Source organism: Diadema antillarum, unplaced genomic scaffold (assembly GCF_040938485.1).
Source record: "Diadema antillarum isolate AM-2024a unplaced genomic scaffold, OU_Dant_1.0 scf00000167, whole genome shotgun sequence".
NCBI lineage: Eukaryota > Metazoa > Echinodermata > Echinoidea > Diadematoida > Diadematidae > Diadema > Diadema antillarum.
The window spans coordinates 264997-286340 of NW_027271056.1; the positions used below are offsets into that span (position 1 = coordinate 264997).

Consider the following 21344-nt stretch of genomic DNA (forward strand, 5'->3'; position numbering starts at 1 on the left):
CTCCTTAAGGTTGCTGACTTGTTTTTATACAACTTAGGCACATTTATGTTTCAGTTATCAGCCAACGGCTTGCCTGACGTATTTACTCATATGTTTCAGAAAAACTATGTCGTCCATGCTTACCCCACAAGACAAAGAGAATCATTTCACCTTCCACGTACTCGCACACTCCTTGCTCAAAAAACAATTGTTTTTACCGGACCTAAATTCTGGAATGATCTTCCCGCCGATTTAATCAATTGTTCTAGTATGTTTACATTTAAACAAAAATTGAAATTAATGTTAATAAATGAATATAATCAGTCTGATTAGAATATTTCAATATGTTATATGCGCAGTATCCTCGTTCAATGTATATTTCTGGTTTATGCTCCCGTTATAATCACTGCACCCGTATTTGTATTAACATTTTGAACTCATTATGAAGTTGATTATAGATAATGTGCATGTATATACTTGTGTACCTAATTATATATGCCATATTTTCATTCAGTTCTTATTCTTTGGGTTCTTGTTTTTTGTTTTGTTTTTTCACTTTTTCTTTTTATTCTCTTATTTCTTTTTCCCTTTGTACTTTGATATTTTAGCTTTCATAATCGTTTCGTCATTATTACTTTGTGTCCTATCTCCATTGATTGCATAGCAAATTTACACCGGTATTTTTTCATGGAACCTGCGTTTACAAGCTTTGCTTTTGCGGTTCCATCATATTTCACAAGTTATAGAGAATAGTCTTATGTACATTATGTATGCTGACACACTTTTTTCTGTTCATGTCCCGACGTATGACATATTTTGTATCTTACTTGGTTTGTATTCTTTTTTTGGATGTATTTTGATGTCAAGTGAAATATGAAAATAAACGTGCTGGAACTGTTCACTGTGTCTCGAGTGCAAGACCAGTGCAGTTTCAGTTATTCAATATTCAATATTCAATATTCAATATTCAATATTCAAACTTCAAATAAGATTTATAAAACTGATTCTTCGTAATAATTGATTTCATAATTGTTTTCGTTATCCATGGATTCTTAGGTTTTCTGGGATTAATTTTTGATCTTACAAATGGAAAGGGTTTTTTTTTCATAATAAAACTGAAGCTTAGGATTAAATTTTTCATAAGCAACATTCATATTATTCTCATTTAACACATCATTCCAATCTTTTAAAAATAAATTTTGTTTGAATTGTTCAATATTCCTCAAAGTTTCTTTATGATACATTGAAATTCTGATCGGTTTGGAATAACATGTATTTATCTTGTGAATAATGACTATAGGAATATGATCAGATACTTCTTAACGCATTAAACCTCCAATAATATCATTACTGTCAATATTGGAAATAATATTGTCTATAAATGAAAGTAACAGAATTCTCACTGACTCTTGTAGGTTTGTTTATATGGGAACAAAATCCATATGAATACATACTGAATAAATCTATCAGATTTTTTATTTTTTTTTATCAAGAAGAAAATGAAGATTGTAATCACCCATGAAATAAATTTACTTAATCTAATTACAAAGATTACTCAAACACGTCTCAAAATTTTCTATAAGTCGATCGAATTGTGTATTCGATGACCTATATACTATTCCAATAATCGCATTTTTACTTCCAAAATCATTCAACTCAATAACATCTCTCATTCTTCCAAAACTATATCATGTCGTACTTTAAACTGCATGTGATCTGCAACATAAAATGCAACCCCTCCTCCTCTTCTTCCTTTTCGGTCGGCTTTGATCATATGATAATTTGATAGATTGAAGAGCGGAAGAGAATCTGCATGTAACCAAGTTTCACTAATACCAGTTACTGAAAACTGTGAAAAAAAAGGTTTTGCACGTACTCAAAATTTCGGTTTAAACTTCTGGAATTAATGTATAACGAACTGAAGTTGCCTGTAACATCAGAAAATCTGTCATTAAAATCAGTAATTGTATAATAATCAGCACTTGATTTTGGTTCATCTATAAAATCATCAAAATTTATCAAATTCAATTGATCAGGGTTCATCACCATTTTGTAACAGCAAAATTACAGAGGAAATTGACAAAGGGTTGCGTGTCCCAAAGAGCGTAATCGTATACGTGTTGGGTTGGGATCGAACATGGTTTTGTGATAACGAGGGTGTGTGTTTGAGTGTGTGTATTTTCACGTATGTGTGTGTGTGTGTGTGTGTACGTGTGTATATGTGTGCGCACATGGTTGTGCTTGTGTGTGTGTGTTTTGTGTCTATGTGCAAGTATGGGTGCTGGTGTTTGTGTTAGTATAGTGCATACTACATGTCCATGTCGAGGCATTTTGATTCAACATGCTTGATAAAATCGCGTCATATCCCTACATAGTTTGCTTTCGTATATTCGGAACAATAGAATATTAGCAAACCTATTATGCATTTAGTGATTAGCATACATTCGAAAAAGAACAGGCCCAAAAATTTGGTCATGCATGTACATGTATATCTACATGCCCATTTATGTGTATATATAATATAATATAATATATATATATATATATATATATGTAGATACATGTAGATACATGTATATATATATGTATACATATAGATACATATATATATATATATATATATATCTATTCCCACTCCAAAACAACAAAAGGGCAAGAGAATATATATATATATATATATATATATATATATATATATAGACAAAATCTGTGTGTAAGTCCCAGACAAATTAAAAAAATTGTAAATTAGCAACAGATTTTACCGCGTAACTATGTCGACTCTTGGTTCATATCCAGCTCAGAGTTAACTATCTTATTAACTCAGTCTGGCGCCTTTACAGCTTATAGGCATTTAAGACAACATCAAAATGTCGTTAAACAAGGACCAACGACTACAGTCAACGTAAAAGCAACATCAACAGATTTAAGCGGAGTGAAAACTGTGGCCTTGTCAAGTTCTCAAATTTATTTCATCTGACAGATCATTGGATTATTCGTGTGTTGACCTTCTGTGCGTCACATTATTTCTTGTTCATATTATTTGTGTGAACTTTGAGTACGTTGGTCTCTTTTGCACACAAAGGGTTGATAGATGGGAAACAAGAACATGAAGAAAACAAATGAGGCATGAATCCTTAAGATGATTCCATCTTTGTCAGCCAGGAGTTATTGCACCTTGTAGAGTACACTAGGATAATGTTAAAAGGGATATTCACCATGGCCTATAATGTACTTTTAACACAGAAAGCATACTGCAATCAGCATTTCATTCACAGTTACATTAACAATTATCATATATCATCACAAATAGCGTGAGTACTTGCGCAGCTTCAAGTAATCATTACAACCAATAATTCCTTTGACTTTTCTCCCCATGGTAATCCACTATTGCCATCAGAGGAGACTTTGAATAAGAGAGAATACGCAGGCATTAATCATCAGTTGTGATCTTCATGCTTGAGTGACGACAAATCTGAAGTGAAACAAAAGGAAGAGCACTGAATGATAAAAACGTGAAGGCACAAGAGATTAAGTGAAGGAGAGTTGAAAATGAGCAAAAGGTTCATCTACGAAATTCTATCTTAGACAAACGTATTATAATTGTACGGTTATTAAACCACGTGTATGATACAAACATATACATACACATTACATAATTATTTGTGTATGCGATGGAAGTATATCTTATAATAGGAAAATGTTCATGCTATGAAAATGATCTGAAAATTTTTGTAGATGGATCTAGATTACTTCATACTCTTTGAAAAAAATGACTTATCAGCAAGTAGCATCCTGGAAAACAATTCTAGATGTATACTTTTTGTGGCATTAGTATAACTCTTGCATTTTTTCCCAATATACATATAGCTAACCTTGTCGATCTTGGTCTAGACAAGAACATTAGATTTGCACAGCTGTATGTCTTCGAAACATTATAATGATCGTTACAATCACGACTGGCACTGCAATGAAGTGGTTTTGAAGCTGTATTTTCATTTGGAGTTTTTGCTGTAAGCCCAAAAGATTTCAAACATTTTATAAACCAGCCATTCCACGAGCACCAAGATCAATTGCTGATATGATATCGTCACACACACACACACACACACACACACACACACGCACACAAAGTGAGGATTACTTCGTTTCAGTTGCCTTTAAAGACATTGTTCATCACTGGAGAGCAGTGATTTATGAAATGTAACTACATTTGATGCATATGTGTGGGTCAATTGTATCACAAATTAATATCCTACCATATAAGAATTTTGTAATAAAGCCTGAAAATCAAGGAGATATCACTATCTTTTTTTCTCAATAAACTATAACTATGGACGGTTTATTCCAATAACAGTTTGATTATAACTACTGTTCACATTTTGTATATTCAACAATACTTAACATTGAATACACCGATTAAAATTTTCACGTTGGTTGTTGGTGAATGCCTTAAATGTTTAATTTGCTTCAAAACGGCTAGTTTTTACCTTTTGACAGGTCACCCATGTGGTAAAGTTACTTCAACTTGAAGTAGACAGGGTAGTGATCGCTGACATCTTCTGCCTATATTGGAAATCGAACAATCCAATCCAACGAGAAAATGGGTAATTGTTAATAATAATGTCCCTATCATTGTAACTATTCTTACTTTTATTGTTATCATTATCATCTTGTTATTATCACCACCATTGTAAGTCATCATTTTCATTATCATTCTTCTTTTTATCATTGTTAGTGCTCTCATTATTCAGGGGCCTACTTCCCCTACTTTTAGTTTTGAAATAAGAGAAAGGAAAAGCAACGGATCTTTTAGGAAATCACATCAAACACGTGTTAAGCTTTCAAGTGAATGGCATATTTCATTCGAAATTGACGATCATTAAATTAAAGCTCAAAAATGAAATTAAAGGTCCGGAAAAGCAGATACAGCGTATAAGTAAGGGACATGACGAACAGGAAATATTAAGTGTTACATTCTGGTTCGGTGACAGGTGGTAGACGGTATCAAACTGTGTATGTAGAGCACTGAGATTTTGACAATTTCGAATGCCGCATACACAATGATCATGCCTAAAATGGTTGCCACGTGAGTTACTGTCAATCACCTGATAAAAGAGGCAAAGTTTTAAGGATGTGCTACAATATACAGTAGGATTTCCGCAGTTACCTGGCTTTAAAGTTGGCCTACGAAATGTCGGGCATTGTGCGAGTTAAACTCATTATTTCTAAGTCACATAAGTAGAAATAGTCTCCTGAACGGAAAGAAATAATAACGACTGGCTACGGATTTTATCTACATCCAGATAAGATGATGAGCGTTGTAGATGGTGCAAAAATATATGAAATCAGTTCCTATACACCGCACTCTTGTAATTGGTAAGATCATGGTGAGCACTGGCATCGTTTTGGGGAAAAAATGCCGTAAATTCGACTTCGTATATTTTTATGGTCAATCGGAGCTTTGTTACCCTAATCATTTTTTTTTGTGTGCTTAATTTGATTTCACACAGCACTTGTTTTGGGTGGTCACAGGGAGGCAGAAAGTGAAAATAATGTAAATCAGGGCATGAGTGTTTTGAGATTGTTGTTATTGTCTTAATTCTATCGGAGCTCTGCCAAGTGGGCAATTCGCTCCAGAAATACAGTCAATGATTACTTCAATAACTTAAGTTCACAAAACCTACAAATTATCTTATTAAATAACTTACTTTATTCATATTTTAAGTTTAATGTGTAGAAACTGAGTTATCACAGGAAGTAAAGTGGATAGGTTTAAGGGAAAACATCATGTCACCTGCTTACTCCTGTACCGGAGTGCAGGGTTACGCCGTTCCCGTCGGCGGGTGGATTGAAGAACCTCCCGTTGACGCCATTGAAGATTTTGTCTTTCCGGGCGACGGGCGCCTATAAGATCTTATCGACCGAGGGTTAGTACTAGCCTAAATGTTAAATATGAAACACCGAGCTAGTGTTAAATTTCCGGTGCTCATTCATGGTGTCATTTCAAAATATAAAGTTGTTGTTTGAGCAGTTTCTTTGTTACGGTTTTTTTTTTGTTGATTTTGAACTTCAACATGACGATCAAGAATTTTCCGATAAAGTACTTGATTTTTGAAAAAAAAAAAAGGTGTGAACAAATTTGTACACAACAGTAACACCAGTTGGTGTGGCCTCCTATTGAAACTGGACGGGTGTCATACCATTGAAATTGACACCAGCAATATCAAATCAACACCGCGCGGTGTCATTGTTGAATTAACACCAGCGCAGTGTCAAAAATATCACCGGCTACAGTGTCCCCTACATATTGACACTTGTTCGGTGTTAGATTTAACACCCATAGTGTTAAGTCTAACACCGATTTTTTCTTCTTTTTTTCAGTGTAGTAGGCAGGGACATCATCGAAAGAGAGGGTGATTGGAAGAGTAGCGGAAAGGGTGAAGAAAGTAAAGGAGGACAAGCAGCTGGGTTTTGAGAGTCTACTTGTTTATTATACTTGGATGCCATCAAAAGCTTTGAAAGAAAACGCTCATGCTACTCACAGAGATATGTCTATGTCAGGACTTTATAATAAAACAGATGTCGTTGCGAATGACACAGACGCATTATATCATTGATGAAACAAGCGATTTTGTCACTCACTTGCTGCTTTTACTATTATGTCGTATATGACAAGCATGCAGTCTCTGCAAAGTGTTCTAACGTTGGGTCTTTCGGACAATTTTTTTTCGCACAAAATTGAGAGTAAAAAAGGAACATGACCCTCTAACATACCAGATCGTCGCTGAGCCCATACGCTGTTTGATAATCGAAGACACCGCCTCCATAGCCAGCAGACTTCATAGCACTACCAGCAAGCACGATCCTGCAAGCAAAATTTAAACAGCGTGGATAATCTAGCTATATTAAGGTAACAGAGCAAGTGTGTCATCATTGACTAGATTCAAAAGCTCCTTTTTTGGGCAATCCGACTGATTTTTAACAAATCTACAAGTGTATCTATTTCGGATTAAAATGCATGAAAATTTGGTAAGATGGAATCGGCATCACTTTAAAAAGAAGTCGTAGGCGAGGTTTTACTCAACGGAGAACCAATATGAGTCAAAATTATTCTATTCGCTTTGGAACAGAAAGACCAAGCAGCGGCAGAATCACCTATCGTAGGCACAGTCGGTGGATTTTACTGTGGTGTCAGCATAGTCGGAGATGAGCCACTCAAAGCTTGAGTCCATCCTGATGCTGATGCTTGACCAGTCACTGGACCTCACGTAGTTGCAATCGGCGTTAAAGTCCCCCATCAGTATGGAGTTCTGTGTGGAGAAGTTAAGGACCAAAAAAGAAGAGTGCGCAGATGAGGAAGAAAGTAAAACAGAAGAGTTCCCAGTCGTAAGTTCGGTGAGAGAAATAGAAATCATAAGAAGCTTCGGCGTTCCTTTAGATTTCCCCTGTTCATTGACGTAATCTTAGCAAGAACTTATAGTGTAACATAACAAATGTAGCCTGCCTGGCAATAACCACGAAAAAAGAAAATGCTGTTAGAAACTGTCAACTTTTAGGACGTTGTTACACATGTATTCTTAATATGCATGATGATACATGATTAATGGAGAGAGAAATAGTACGTGAGCATGCTTGTTCACATTACTTTGTCGTTGCTTTGATCTTTGAGACTGTCACATTAAAAAAAGAAGATGTTAAATGAATTGTCATAATACTTCTAGAAACAGGTTTCGTTCTCGTCGACTTAAGGATTACATGAGACTATAGTCAAAAAGAGAAAATTTAATATCGTTTCTCCCGAATATGTTTTTACGTTATAACAATCTTGGTCCTATGAGTAATTTCCAATCGAGCCTTCCATCACTTCTGAGAAGAATTTGGACGAATTACTATTATATAGTTGACATAATCCTTGCTTTGAACTGTATAACACTGGATGTCAACTTTTTTTTCAGTATATTAACCCGTTCCATACGGGAACCTGGTGGCCAGTGTATTAAGTCTATTGGGATTTCAGAATTCAGTACGGGACTGGTTGATTTGTGTGTGTGGGGGGGGGGGGGGAGGGGGGGGGGGTAACATGATTCCCTTTGTTTTGTTGTTGTGTGTTCGTTTGTGTGGTTTTTTTTTTTTGTTTTTTTTTTTCTCGTTTCATATACAAATCGGGGCAATAACCCCCGGCTAAATACTGGTTAGGCATAAGGTTAGAGTAAAGATTAGGGTTAATGTTAGGTTTAGGGTTAGAGTTTGGGTTACGGTTGGGATAAGTTCCGGATTAGGATTAGAATTAGGGTCAGGGGAAAGTCTGGGGTAATTGACCCGGGAGTAATTACCCTAGACACTTATAATTCTATGTATAATGTATAATTTTTGATCTCACAGAAGAACAGCCATTCGCTGCAGTGGGTAACCGTAGTAAAATCAAATAAGCTCAAACTCAAACTCAATTGGAAAGTGGACTTCAATCTATTTTTAACGCACCTCGTTGCCGAATTTGGACTTGGCAGCCTTGTATACGTTATTCATCTCGTCGAGCTCGTTGACGGCATCGTCAGGTTTTGAGTGAAGACCGATCACGGAAAAGTCATCAACTCCTAAAGACAGATATTTTAGTTAAAACGTGGAGCTGTACATAATTATGTATAACGTAGATCTCCTATCTTTACAAAATCGTGAGTAACGTTAGATCACCATGGCGCTGAGTAGCCATCTCAGCTCTGCTTGAACGGCGAATAAAAATGAGGAGTTTATGGGTGATGATGATGGAATTGATGATGATAAGATTATATAACTAGCTAATTACATTGTTTTAAATAACACATGCAAGAAGTATCATCATCGCGGCATTAAGTTATTCTTATAAATGGTTAGGAAATTTATTGTTTGAAGTCAACAGAATGTTATTTTTTGTCATCGCTATTAAAGCAGGACTCAAATTGATAAAGAATTAAAAAAAAAGAAAGAATGATCCTTATGCACACTATTTCATTCATTGCAAGTCTAGGCTTGCAGAATAGGTAAAGATGGCGTTTAGTAATTGTTACAATGTCTGAACTATACTGCATTCTGTGACTTTGTTCTCTTCTGCCCTTTTCACTCACCTGTGACAGCCGATGTCTTGATACCGAAATGCACGACGTATGGCTCTCTCTCGAAGAGATCTCCCGGGTCTGAGTAGGTGAATGAATCCTTTACCCAGAACATGTCCGTTCTATCGGAATGAAGACAAGACGCATAAGAGATACAGCTTGTCATGATTTCCCATGCAAGTCTATAAAATATGTTTGCTATATATTTCATCATCCGACGAGACAGTAGCAAGATGGAAAAGCTCGTAGGCTGAAAAGGTAATTTCTGCAGAATCTTAACAACCGTTGAAAAGGGAAGCAAGTGCCGTATCTGTCTGTCTATCTGTCTATCTATCTATCTATTTTCTCTATCTATCTATCTAATCTATCTATCTATCTATCTATCTCTCTTTCTATCTATCTATCTTTATCTATATATCTATCTTTATCTATCTATCTTTATCTATATATCTATCTTTATCTATCTATCTATCTATCTATACATAGAAAAACATATGGACATATGCATGATGATTACACATACTTTGAGCTTCATGTTATGTGTTGCAGTCATTCACTTGGTAGCTATGGAGGAAGAGTGCAAAGAGATGGAGAGAGCCAAATTCAAAGTTGAAAATTAAACCAAATGTATCGAAAATGCTCACCTGTAGAAATAAGCATACTGCTCTTTGCTCGATGTTCGCCCAACCCGGGGGCCGATGTCCATTGCGTAAGTATTACTTGAGTGGCTGTCGGTTTTCAGTGCACAGGAGAGTGGTCAAAGTATAACTCAAACATAACTGAGGAACAATGATTATTATTTTACAATAACATTTTGTCTTTTTTGCATAAAAAGGTAACAGAACGTATGTACCTGAACGTGTTCTACGCAACAAATGCGAAATAGTCATATTGACCACATGATATGGGGGGGGGGGGGGTTGCTAGGCCCGCATTAAAAGCAAAGATTGTATTAGGCCCCCGAAAATGCAACTCATAACAAAGTTTATAACACATTGGCTCGAATGAATATAACTAAAGCTGAATCTCATTTTAAACAGAATATTTTTGTAATCATTAATTCTTCATGAAAAGAATTGTGCAGCGTTTTTTTTTAGTTATTTGAGAGTAGCATTAAAAGTAATAAGGGAATAATAACCCAACATAGCTGAATAAGCTATTTTTTCTCTTTCCCCCTCTCTCACACACATGACTACACATTTATACATTTGCTATATATGTAATTTTTCTTGATGTCTTTTCTTTCATTTTATGGCATCTTTCTTGATGTGATTTAGTATAATATTGGATAAACTTACTCATTTACTTTATCCAGTAGTTCTACAATGGCGGTTCCCGCACTGTCGCGAATCTCTTGAATCAAAACCAGATCATATCTTGAAATAATCTGGTTAAAAAAAGAAGATGACAAATGCCAGTGTTAAGTGCAAAATGTCGCGAAAAATTCGTCAACAGAATACGTTTGTTGAGAAAAAAAAGTACTTCTTATGTAATCACGAAAGTACTGTGAACCATCGTTTTGAAAAGGGTAAAATAAGATGCGATAAGTGCTAATTATGGTCTGATTCAACTTAATCCAAAAGAAGAAACACAACCCTAAATGTCTTTTAATTATTTCTCTACTCTGTCAACGTGTGTCTATGTATTGCTGATGTAAAAGGCATGATGAAATGAAATCATGGATATGATATACGTACGAGCACTTTTTGTGTCTGATTGTACTTAATACAGTTTAATAAGTTAAAACATTTGTATATAAAGAGTACCATATTGGTTGATTGATCTACTGTACGTGGCAAAGTAACGTTTAAAAAAGTAATCATTAATCTATTGATCTACTGCCCCCTCTTTTCATCGCCTTGTCTTGATACACTTCCATATCAATTGAATATGCATTTATGTAGAATTTCACTTAATTTCAGTTCATTTGTTTCATTTTCAAGGACAAAAGTGCAATGCAGTAGGCTTTTTGAATATAATAATGGCAGGGCCCTCTGGTAGAGCAGTAGCAACACTGAAGAGGCTACCCTGGATGAATAAGACATTATCATTATCATTGTTATTATTATCCTTACTTACACAAAATCAATACGACTTTGTAACGGGAGGAATTCAAATGAACGATAAAAACGTATATCAAAATTGTACTTCAGTTTATTGTAATTTTTCTCATTACATATTTTGATTTTGTGTAATTAAGTATATTTAGATATCTGTATTTTTGTATGTTGGAATTGAAATGAATGAAATGAAATGAAGGTGTCTTTGTAAATCATCTCAACCAATATCGAACCTTTTCCAGCTCGTCAACGACGTCGGGCTTGCCGATTTTGCTCTGGCCGAAGACCTGGATGTTGAAGGCCGCAATGTTAGCCACACCAAAGACAGACGACACCATTCCCAGAGTAACGAGAAATGCGAGAAGTACGGAGTGCCCCGTTGCCATGACGACGTGTCGAGGAAGTTCGGACTGTAACTGACTATAATGAGCACAGAAAGAGAATATTTCAGTTGAGATGAAAGGTAGTCTAGTGATATATGATTATCACTACTCTTGGTTTTTTTTTTCTAAAGATCAAATCAATTCAAAATCACCATGGAGTTTTAGTTGTGCATTTTCGTTTATTGTTTGAGGACTACCACCCCTAATAAATGTTTTTAGATTAGATACATGTATGTATACAAACAAAATATAAAGCAAACATCTCCTCTAAGAATGCTTATCATGAATATACATGATATTAATTTGTAAATGCGTAAATGCCTAATTGTTCACCAGATACATTTTGAGTTAACACTGTGATGGTCGAAAATGATAGATATGCGCGCCTGGCAGGATCCAAACACACAGGCTCTTCTGTTTAAACCCTTTGAATGCCAAGAATTTGGACGGTGTGTTCAAGGCTATGGGGTTTTCTGTGCCAATCGTCACTCAAGCACACAAAGGGGTAAGCGTCTAGACAGTCCTCGTCTACTATCTGAACAAAGCTGCACTGAGTAAACTTTTCACCAAAACATGGAATTGTTTTTCTCTTTTCAAAAGTCAATAACGCAGTGCTTTTTTAAGCCGAGTGTGCCATGAGGAAAAATTTGTATTGGTAATGTCAAGGTAAGGGGGAGTGGGTGAAGTGCAAGTTTAATTGTTGCGTCAGTAATAGTGTTACATTCAAAATATTTTTCCCCAACTTAACAGCTTATCCAACATATGAATAAGCTCATAAAGAATTTTGCATGCACTATACCGGAAAATTGATATGATGGAATAGCTGGTCATTATCCAGAAAGAACATATCTGTCAGTACAACGAACTAATGCCCATCAGCCAGCAAAATCATCTTGAGTTATTGTCGGAAAATTGTGACAGAGCGGATAGTATCAACCAGAACGATAAGGGATAGCAACAGGTGCTTAGTTAAACTAATTCGGACTTTGGTTTATGCTAATGGTTGCGAATACACCGATGATTTTCTGATTGTTGTCAGATGGTGATATTGTTTATAACACACCCACCTCCCCCACCTCAACCCCAAATAAATAAAATGAATAATGCTGATTATTGGACATATTTTGGTTTTCTTTTGCGTGTTAATTTTGTCGTGAATTGTAGATCTGCGAATTAGTATTCTGATTTCAACATCTAATCCATGCTGAACAATAATTTTCGATACACTGCATAAACGCATATTATATGTGAATTTATTCCCTCCAAGAAACGCTGTGATTTCGAAGACCAAGGGACGTTCTTAAAAGCTAAGTGTTTCATTATTGCTTTGTATTCGAAAAAAAAAAATCTTCAGAGTACAAGGGACATTCCGGACGATTTTCATAATTTTACATCATGTAGTACATAAATCAACAACTCCATGTATAGATTCGTGGAATTTCTTGTGGTCTTTGAGCAAAGAAACCAATAAATTGAAAATCTTCAACAAATTATACTGAACAGTGTTGATGACATCGCCTCATATATTTCAGAAATGTAGCAGTGCAATTCCATTACAATACCACTTGCTCAACAAGTTCACCTGTGAAGAATCTATGCATGCCTTTTTTGCTTTGTTCTGCTTCCTTGAACCCCAAGTCATGCATTCTTATGGTGAGGCTGCCATGTCATCATCTTTGTTCATTGCAATTTGTTATAAATTTTGAAAACATTCTCATTCCTCATCCCAATCACTATAAATTCTGAAACTCTGTACTCAGTTTAACTGATTTATAGTTGTTCAAATGTAAAAGTCTGAAAATCATCCGGAGGTCCCCTTTAAGGACTATTGTCTTCTAGCAATCCACAGGTTCTCATAAATACCCTATCATCTGCAAAACTTGCTCCCCCCCCCAAAAAAAAGGGAGAAAAACAGCTAATATAAGCAATTAGGAGTATCAGCAAGCATTGATTGACAGTGACGCGTGACGTTTCCTGAGTTGGTAACATTAAAGATACCTTTTTGTATCTTTCTGCTAGGACTAGTAATGTTTTCAAAATAAAACTCATGTATGACACAGCCACACTGGCTAACAAAAGCTTAAGAGTCTTGCATACTTCGTGTATAATCTTGGGATTGCAAAGTGTATACGCGTATAATCTGTTTATGTCTGATGAAGAAGAATACAAATGTTTGTTACCAACCTGCTCTACGAACTGCCTTTAACCTCACCATTTCATCACTTATATATTTCAAAGAGATTTGCTTTGTAAAGCATCTACATCTTACCATATAGACGCGAGTTAGACACTAATGTCAGTATTCATGAAAGACAATAACATAATGAACAATACCAATTGTGCAGTTATAGAAACAAATCTAAGAAAGATGTTGACATACTGCATGTCGCGAACAGTAACTCTGTTTTGATTCAAACTGAACAAAATTAGACCAGGGGGTTTAGCGCTTACTTGAGTTCAGCAAGTTCGCCTTCCACACATTCTTGTCCACTAATAACTAGGATGAACATAAACAGCAAGGAGGGGGGTCATGGTCCCCATTCGAACAAATATGTATTCTATCATCCTATACCATAAATGCCTGTCAAGTACGGTAAAAATGTAACTATATGTGTTTTTCGAAAAGATACAAATTGAAAAATATGGCTCTAATTTGCCACACCCGTTCCCTAGGTGCACTCTAAATTTACAATGAACAAACCTGAAACTACAGTCGCCTATCTATGCTTACTTATAACATTAACTCTATTACGTCTGGTTCTAGAGAAGAAGATTCTGAAAAGTTCCATCATTCGATGACTTAGGGTCCCCGGCGGTCATTTGAATAGATTAAGACCCTATCATCCTAGGGATGCTATGACCGTCAGGTTTAGTGAAAATTTGACCGTGCATTTTTAAGAAGCAGATGAAAATGTGATAATTAGGCCTTATTATTTGGTTTCCCAGAGAGCTCATCAGGACGGGGGTGGGGGTGTCCCCAGATCTGCCATGAACAAACTTGAAACTACAGTAACCGAACTTCTTACTCATAACATCATATTTAGATCTCTCACTTCTGTTTCTAGAGATGAAAATTTGCAGAGATTCCCTAATTTGCAACTTTGGCTCCCCCTCCCCTACTGAATGGTCGCAGTAGCTCACTTGGGTCTTTGGCTCAGGTGTCCTAGAAACAAAGAAAGGAAAAGCTAAGCCCTGATTTAGGGAGTAATCATACTCACCAAGAGCTGTAGAAGAGGAGACAGCTTCGTTCAATTGAAACGACAGGATCTGACGTCTGCAACATGTCACAAACACTTTTGATAGCTCGTCTACATAGCTATATCTCTGAATATAGTTTATTGATTAACCAAGGCATTTGATAGCAGACAGGGCACTCACCCTGAGCAAAGTCTGTTAGCTTAACTCTTTCCTCCTCAATATTATTCTCACATGACCATACAATCTATTATTGCTAAATCAAAAACTGCATCCTGGAGAAACCTTAACTGTATGGACTGCCTCTTTCATTGGACAACAATCACCAATTTTTGAAAACAAAAACAAACAGAAACAAAAACAAAATCTGAAGAGGTCAGTTCAAGGTAACACGCGAGATAGCTTTGGATATGGACTTATTGTGTAATGCTGGGAAAGACATTTTTAAAATAAGTTTGAGTCAGAATTAAGAGATGTTTATACATCCTGCACATGGATACTTGGTAACGTATCGAAAGAGAACAAATATGTATATATATATATATATATATATATATATATACGCACATATGCAAACATAATCATCTGCGTGAGCAACGCAAGCTAAAGATTGTGGTACTTATGGAGGAAAAGTGTAAAGTACTTATAGCAGTTCTAGTGTGGGTTTTTTTTTTTTGTCCTTTCACTGACGGAAATGCCGAAAGAGAATTAAGTCATGGTATATGGACAAAGATTCGCTGTTGCAACCGATTGACCAATTAAAGAGCAACACTGAATGATTGGTGCTTACTTACGTCGCTGAAAGGTAATTTGTCAATCAGTTGCAATAAAAACAACTCGACGCAGTAATTCATGAATTTGAATAAGATCCTATGTCTCTACACGAATACATTAACACCGAGGACCCATCGAAATTCTGCGACTTACTTATCTTTTTGTATGTTTGTCGATACTCTTGTTGCTAAAAGTAACCGTAACCCTTTAAGGTCATCGTGAATTCCAGTCTTCGTTTCATTAGGACTGAAATAAACTGAAATGATATGGAACCTGCATGAATCGAACGTAACTGATCTTTGAAGTGTGTAGGAAATGAAACTTATGGCTATGAAGAAACCACAACAAACAGGAAGAAATTACGTGCACTGCTGTACACTCCACCTCTCTCTCTTTCTCTCTCTCTATACCCATCTCCTCTCCATCTATATATCTTTCTAACACTCTATATCTCTTTCTATGATTATATGTAATATTATATATGTATATATATCACCAATTCTCTCAGAATAGGAAATGTAATCTTGAGTTATGTTTGCATGATTGATGATGATAATGATGATAATGGCTTCTTGTATACGGGAGGTATATCTGCCTTTGAAGGGCGTTCATGGCGCTTGATCTAAAATGTCTCAACTTAATAAGAATGAAACAATACCAATCTACACGTTCTGATATACGTCTATATGTGCAAGATTTGCTGTCAATAGATTCACTGTCCTTGCACCGCCCCGCCATGTTGTGGTTAAGTCCTTTGATGTCAGTATATATATATATATATATATATATATATATATATATATATATAACATCAATGGAATCTATACAAATATGTAGCTACTTTTTAATGGTAACGCTGATTAATATTGGCAACATTAAGACGGACTTTAGAAAGTAAAATGAAATCATGCAGGCATTTTGCAGAATTGACTACTGGTATTAAATCCATCTAAATCCGACTAAATCCATCAAATATCCTGGACAAACTCTTTGTTATTGTGTTCGTCATGTGACAAAGCATGCTGAACACATGGGAAAAGCTTCCCTTTTCATCCTGCTCATTGGCAAAGAAAATAAGTTGGCAAGGTTGATCACGCACTGAAGGAGCTGATACCCCGACATTGTATCATTGATATTTTTTTTTCAACTTGCATCGAAAGAACACCTGTTTCAAACATCAACATTTCTCATAGTTTTAGATATAGCCCTCTGATAATAGGTGGCAATGATAGCGCTATATCCATATCTGGTTAAGTACCACTATTTGTCCTTGATTGCGATCGTACAAGCACGGGCTGGCATCAGCCTAGTTAAGTCGTATCTGCTCCCGTCACATGCGCGGCTAACACTGCATCACATGTCCCGCCACAGCATCTTACCCCATGCAACCTGACAGGACTTAACTTGTAAAAAAAACAATGCACCTCCTTTTGTATACTTAATATATCCTTGTGTGAGTTGCGTTGTTTTTGCGTTGTTTTTGATGAATCATCGCTGGATATTTCGTGGATGCTTGCATATGATTTCTTAGTTTCACCTTTGAAAAGTATTTTTTTTTTGTCTGGGTCACAGTAAAATGTGTTCTGTTACATTACGTTCATTGATAGTAATATGGTAAATTATTATACATACAAGCCACTTTTTCGATACAATAAAACCATGTATCAATATTCCTGCAAGGGGTTTGCTTAATGACATGCAATATTGTAAGCATAATACATGTCCTATGCATTTTACATTACCCGTATCAATGGAGAAAAAGAGTACAATATTGTTTCCAATATTGTACTCTGCTGTCAGTAACGCACTCAAATGTTTCTTTATACGCATGCGCAGTATCGCTTGCAAAGAAAGCAAAGTGCAGTGGCATTGCGCGATGAGGTTGAGAAATGCGCGATGAGGTTGAGAAATGCCGGCCATAGGAGTAGGGTTGGGGGTACCACGTAAGGATCTGTAGCTTGTTTATTCTGAAAATATAACACAAATCCGCCTAATTCTTACCTCAAATATGCCATAAATACTGCAGTTTTGAATGTCGTGACCGTCTCGTTGATTATGAATCTCCGTTTTAAAATAGCGCAATTTTAGTGCGTGCGTTCCGTTTTCTTCGCGCAGCTAAAAAGGGAACCTTGCGATCGGCACCCCCTCCCCTCCATAGGTATACGCGTGAATTTCACAGCATAGGTAATACACGTGAATTTCACAGGCCATAGGTAATACACGTGAATTTCACAGCCATGCGTCGTTACGGAGCGGATGTGTAATTTTTAGCTTGGTCTGTTTGAGTTTGATTTTCGTTTCTTCGTTTTTATTGTCTTTATAGCTAATGACACTTAATCCCGCGCGTACATTTTCGTTCTATACCCAAACAGCCATGATACGCAGGGTGCCGATGGGAAGGTGCCCTGCCGATAGGTGGTGCCCCAACCATACACGTTGTCGTGGAAAGTGGTTTGTATGTATAATAATAATGATATTGGATTTCTTTCGTGGTGTATCAGATATATTGCATTCATCAACATGAATATTGCACTCGTCTTCGACTCGTGCAATATTCATGTTGATGAATGCAATATATCTGATATACCACTCAAGTGCATCCAATATTATATAAATATACATATAATATATTGTGCATATATACAAGTGGAAGCTATAGGTAGATTTCACTGTATATAGATGTATAATATACATGTATTGTATATAGGCTAAGTATAATATGTATATATATATATATATGGATATATATATGTGAGTGTCTATGTGTGTGTGTGTGTGTGCAATGTCTACCTAGTGTATAAAGCATATGTCGATACATTATTATGTGTAATGATAGATAAATACACAGATAGATGGAATAAAATGTCTGTTTATCTATACTTTACATTTACTATAATTCACTATCAAACTTGAGTCTTACGCATACTCGTAATGTACGTTGCATTATTATATGAGTATCTAATTTTTATTTCAAATCTCAAATGGCATGACAATTTCCAGCTTGAAGCAATCGTCATTATAACCCCTATTCCACAGAAACATTTAACAAGGTACATGAGTGAAAAGACTAACCATATACCTCTTTTCTTTGCCCTTATATTAGTACGGTTATAAATGACTTCACTGTATTATCAGAAAGGATGATATTAAGATCTGTGTTAAATAACTGTCTGTATAAATTGATGGCCAGAAAATTGTCAGCTAAAGGGTGAAAATCTTCTACAAAATTTATATCATTCTGCCCGTTCCTCTCCTCCTCTCCAGCATTGAATAGTTTGTAACCTAAGTATAATAAAGCAGAATGTATTTCAAGTCAAAATTATTATAACAACAGGTGTATATCACGTGAACTTGGAATAACCACATCTTGAGCTTAAAGGGGAAGGCTAGTAACTGATCAGTGGGAATCAGTGGAAATGCTGGGAGATGATTGTTCCAATCCTTATGGGATTCATTCAAGAGTTCATTGTATATCTATTGTTGTGTGAAAATGATTTGCTTCAGAATGGTCTCATATTCAAGTAATGTGCAGTTTAATGCTTCCAGGTTAGCGTCCCTGGTCAGTGACGGAGCATTAATCTGCACATTACTTGAATATGTGACCGTTCTGAAGCAAATCATTTTCACACAACAATATATACAATGAACTCTTGAATGAATCCCATTAGGATTGGAACAATCATCTCCCAGCATTTCCACTGATTCCCACTGATCAGTTACTAGCCTTCCCCTTTAACGAAAGAAAACAATATCTCTGTCTGACTAGATTCTGCTGGATTCTCATGTTCAAAGGGTCTTACTTACTATCTAATCATTGTTAGGTCAAGGCCACTTCTTATTAATTGCTACAATAAATTTCCTCTACCGAGGTCTTAGTGCTATTTGCTTCTTACCCTCCCCCCCCCCCCCCATGAAAGACAAGAATATTGCGAGATAATACAGATTAAGTTTATGGCACCTCTGCCTAATGACTGATCCTTCTTTAGAAAGAACTGTCGGCCAATATTCGTTGAGTATGGAGTAGCACTGCACCGTAATAAAAAAAATGAATTCCGTTGGATTTCGAAAAAAGTCAATATCATTAATTGTCGACTGTCGAGACTTAAAACCAAGTTTTAGGGGGATTTCCTAGCAATGCAACGTTCACTGCAACTCCTCCAGCAAAAGATGGCGAAGCTGATTTACATTTTACATTTGCATCAAGAAGCCCCATCTCTTCATGACAATCATGAATCATGTAATCATTATTATTAAGAATAGTATCATTATGATCATCCTTCTTATGCTTTACGTATTTGACATAATTTATATTATGACCACATTTTGCTGTTAGGAGGTATGGTGTGAAAAAAAAGCATGTCGACCACACGGCCAAGATTATCGCTTTGATCACTTTTCTTTGTAGTCGGGTGTCAGGTTGTGTCTCTCTGGTATTGAAAAGGTGTGTCTTTTTAACTTTGGCATGTTTCATCACATTAAATTGACAGAAGATCAAAGGCCTGCATTATCCGTGCCGCCTGAGAGCATGGATAATGTAACGAGTTAGGTTTGAAACTATATGTATACATGCTTTTAATTCGTTAATTATCTTTATTTTTTCATCGTACAGTCGACTTTTGTGTACCAAAGAGCATTTGTAATTTTCATTTTTTTTTTGTATACTAGTAATATGTTATAATTTTCTGTGGAAGAAAAAAGTGGAAGAAATTGATTAAACCCAGACAGTCAGGTTCCGAGACTTCAACAATGTAAGGTAACGTGTCTGAAGGATTATAACGCCTATATTACAATTCGAACGATGTTAGGTTACTAGTTCTAATTTTAGATATATTTTGCTCTATAACTATATTTACGACATCTATACGTATGGCATTTCATCGTCACATTTGTGTTCATATTTTTTCGAGGAAAAAAAGGGCAACCCCCCCCCCAAAAAAAACAACAAACAAACAACCAAACAAACAAACAAACAAATCTGTCTGTGTCAGTGAAAGTGACGATGAATTAGAAAGGAGAACGGTCTTCCGTGCAAAGGTGCACGGGTTAAAGGGATGATATAGATTTGGTCGTGATGGGGATTCAGCTTTGAACTAAGATAATAAGAAACCACGTATAATAGTAAAGAGCATACGATTAAAGATAATATAAAGTTTTGGTACTTCAAAAGTTTCCCTGAGTTTCCTTGTCTTAGTTTGTGTTTCAGGTTAAAGTACCTTTCATATAACTAACACTGTGAGAATTACTCGCCCCAAAGTGCTCTCATGTCTTAGTAATCATGCAATAATGGTTTCGTACCAGAGCAGAGCGGGCTCTGAAAAATTCGAACGAGCCGTTAGTTTGACTCGACGCGGTACCGCGACAATCAATATACACGTATTGTACGAAACCATTATTGCATGATTACTAGGACATGAGAGCACTTTGGGGCGAGTAAGTCTCACAGTGTTAGTTATATGAAAGGTACTTTAACCTGAAACACAAACTAAGACAAGGTAACTCAGGGAAACTTTTGAGGTACCAAAACTTTATATTATCTTTAAGAGGAATTCAAAGTTTATTTGATGAACACTGTTTTGAAGTGGCTCAGATACCAGCAAATCAAAACGATCCTAATGCCTTTTTTAAGGACCTCTTTGTTTTTGGCTATATCAGCCATCTCAAAACCGATTTTCATCAAATAAACTTTGAATTCCTCTTAGTATCGTATGCTCATTAATATGTCATACACGTGGTTTCTAATTATCTCGCAAAAAGTTAAAACCTGCATCCCAATCACAACCAAAATTACATCCCTTTAACTCCTGTGCGTGAATCTTCCTCTTTTCAAGTTTCAAATTTCTCCATCCAAGGTATATAAGGATATA

At 35.9% G+C, this 21344-nt stretch overlaps 1 protein-coding gene across 1 annotated transcript; it reads right to left on the reverse strand.

Annotated features, from left to right (window-relative positions):
• Window positions 1–4494: 4494 nt before the first annotated feature.
• Window positions 4495–11514, reverse strand: LOC139722583 (deoxyribonuclease-1-like). Its single transcript, XM_071633885.1, has 8 exons — window positions 11362–11514; window positions 10367–10455; window positions 9713–9796; window positions 9081–9190; window positions 8461–8573; window positions 7135–7289; window positions 6754–6844; window positions 4495–4542 (listed from the first exon to the last, which is right to left on the reverse strand). The coding sequence occupies exons 1-8, from the start codon at window positions 11512–11514 to the stop codon at window positions 4495–4497; spliced, it is 843 nt and encodes a 280-aa protein (XP_071489986.1).
• Window positions 11515–21344: the final 9830 nt, after the last annotated feature.

What these genes read in the sequence shown, in the direction of transcription:
- LOC139722583 (XM_071633885.1), bottom strand. Translation starts at nt 11,514, where the DNA reads ATGGCAACGGGGCACTCCGTACTTCTCGCATTTCTCGTTACTCTGGGA. An exon ending in CAAGACATCGGCTGTCACAG is followed by an intron (nt 8,574 to 9,080) that starts GTGAGTGAAAAG and finishes ATCTGTCTTTAG; the next exon opens with GAGTTGATGACTTTTCCGTG. An exon ending in ACCGACTGTGCCTACGATAG is followed by an intron (nt 6,845 to 7,134) that starts GTGATTCTGCCG and finishes TTTTGCTTGCAG; the next exon opens with GATCGTGCTTGCTGGTAGTG.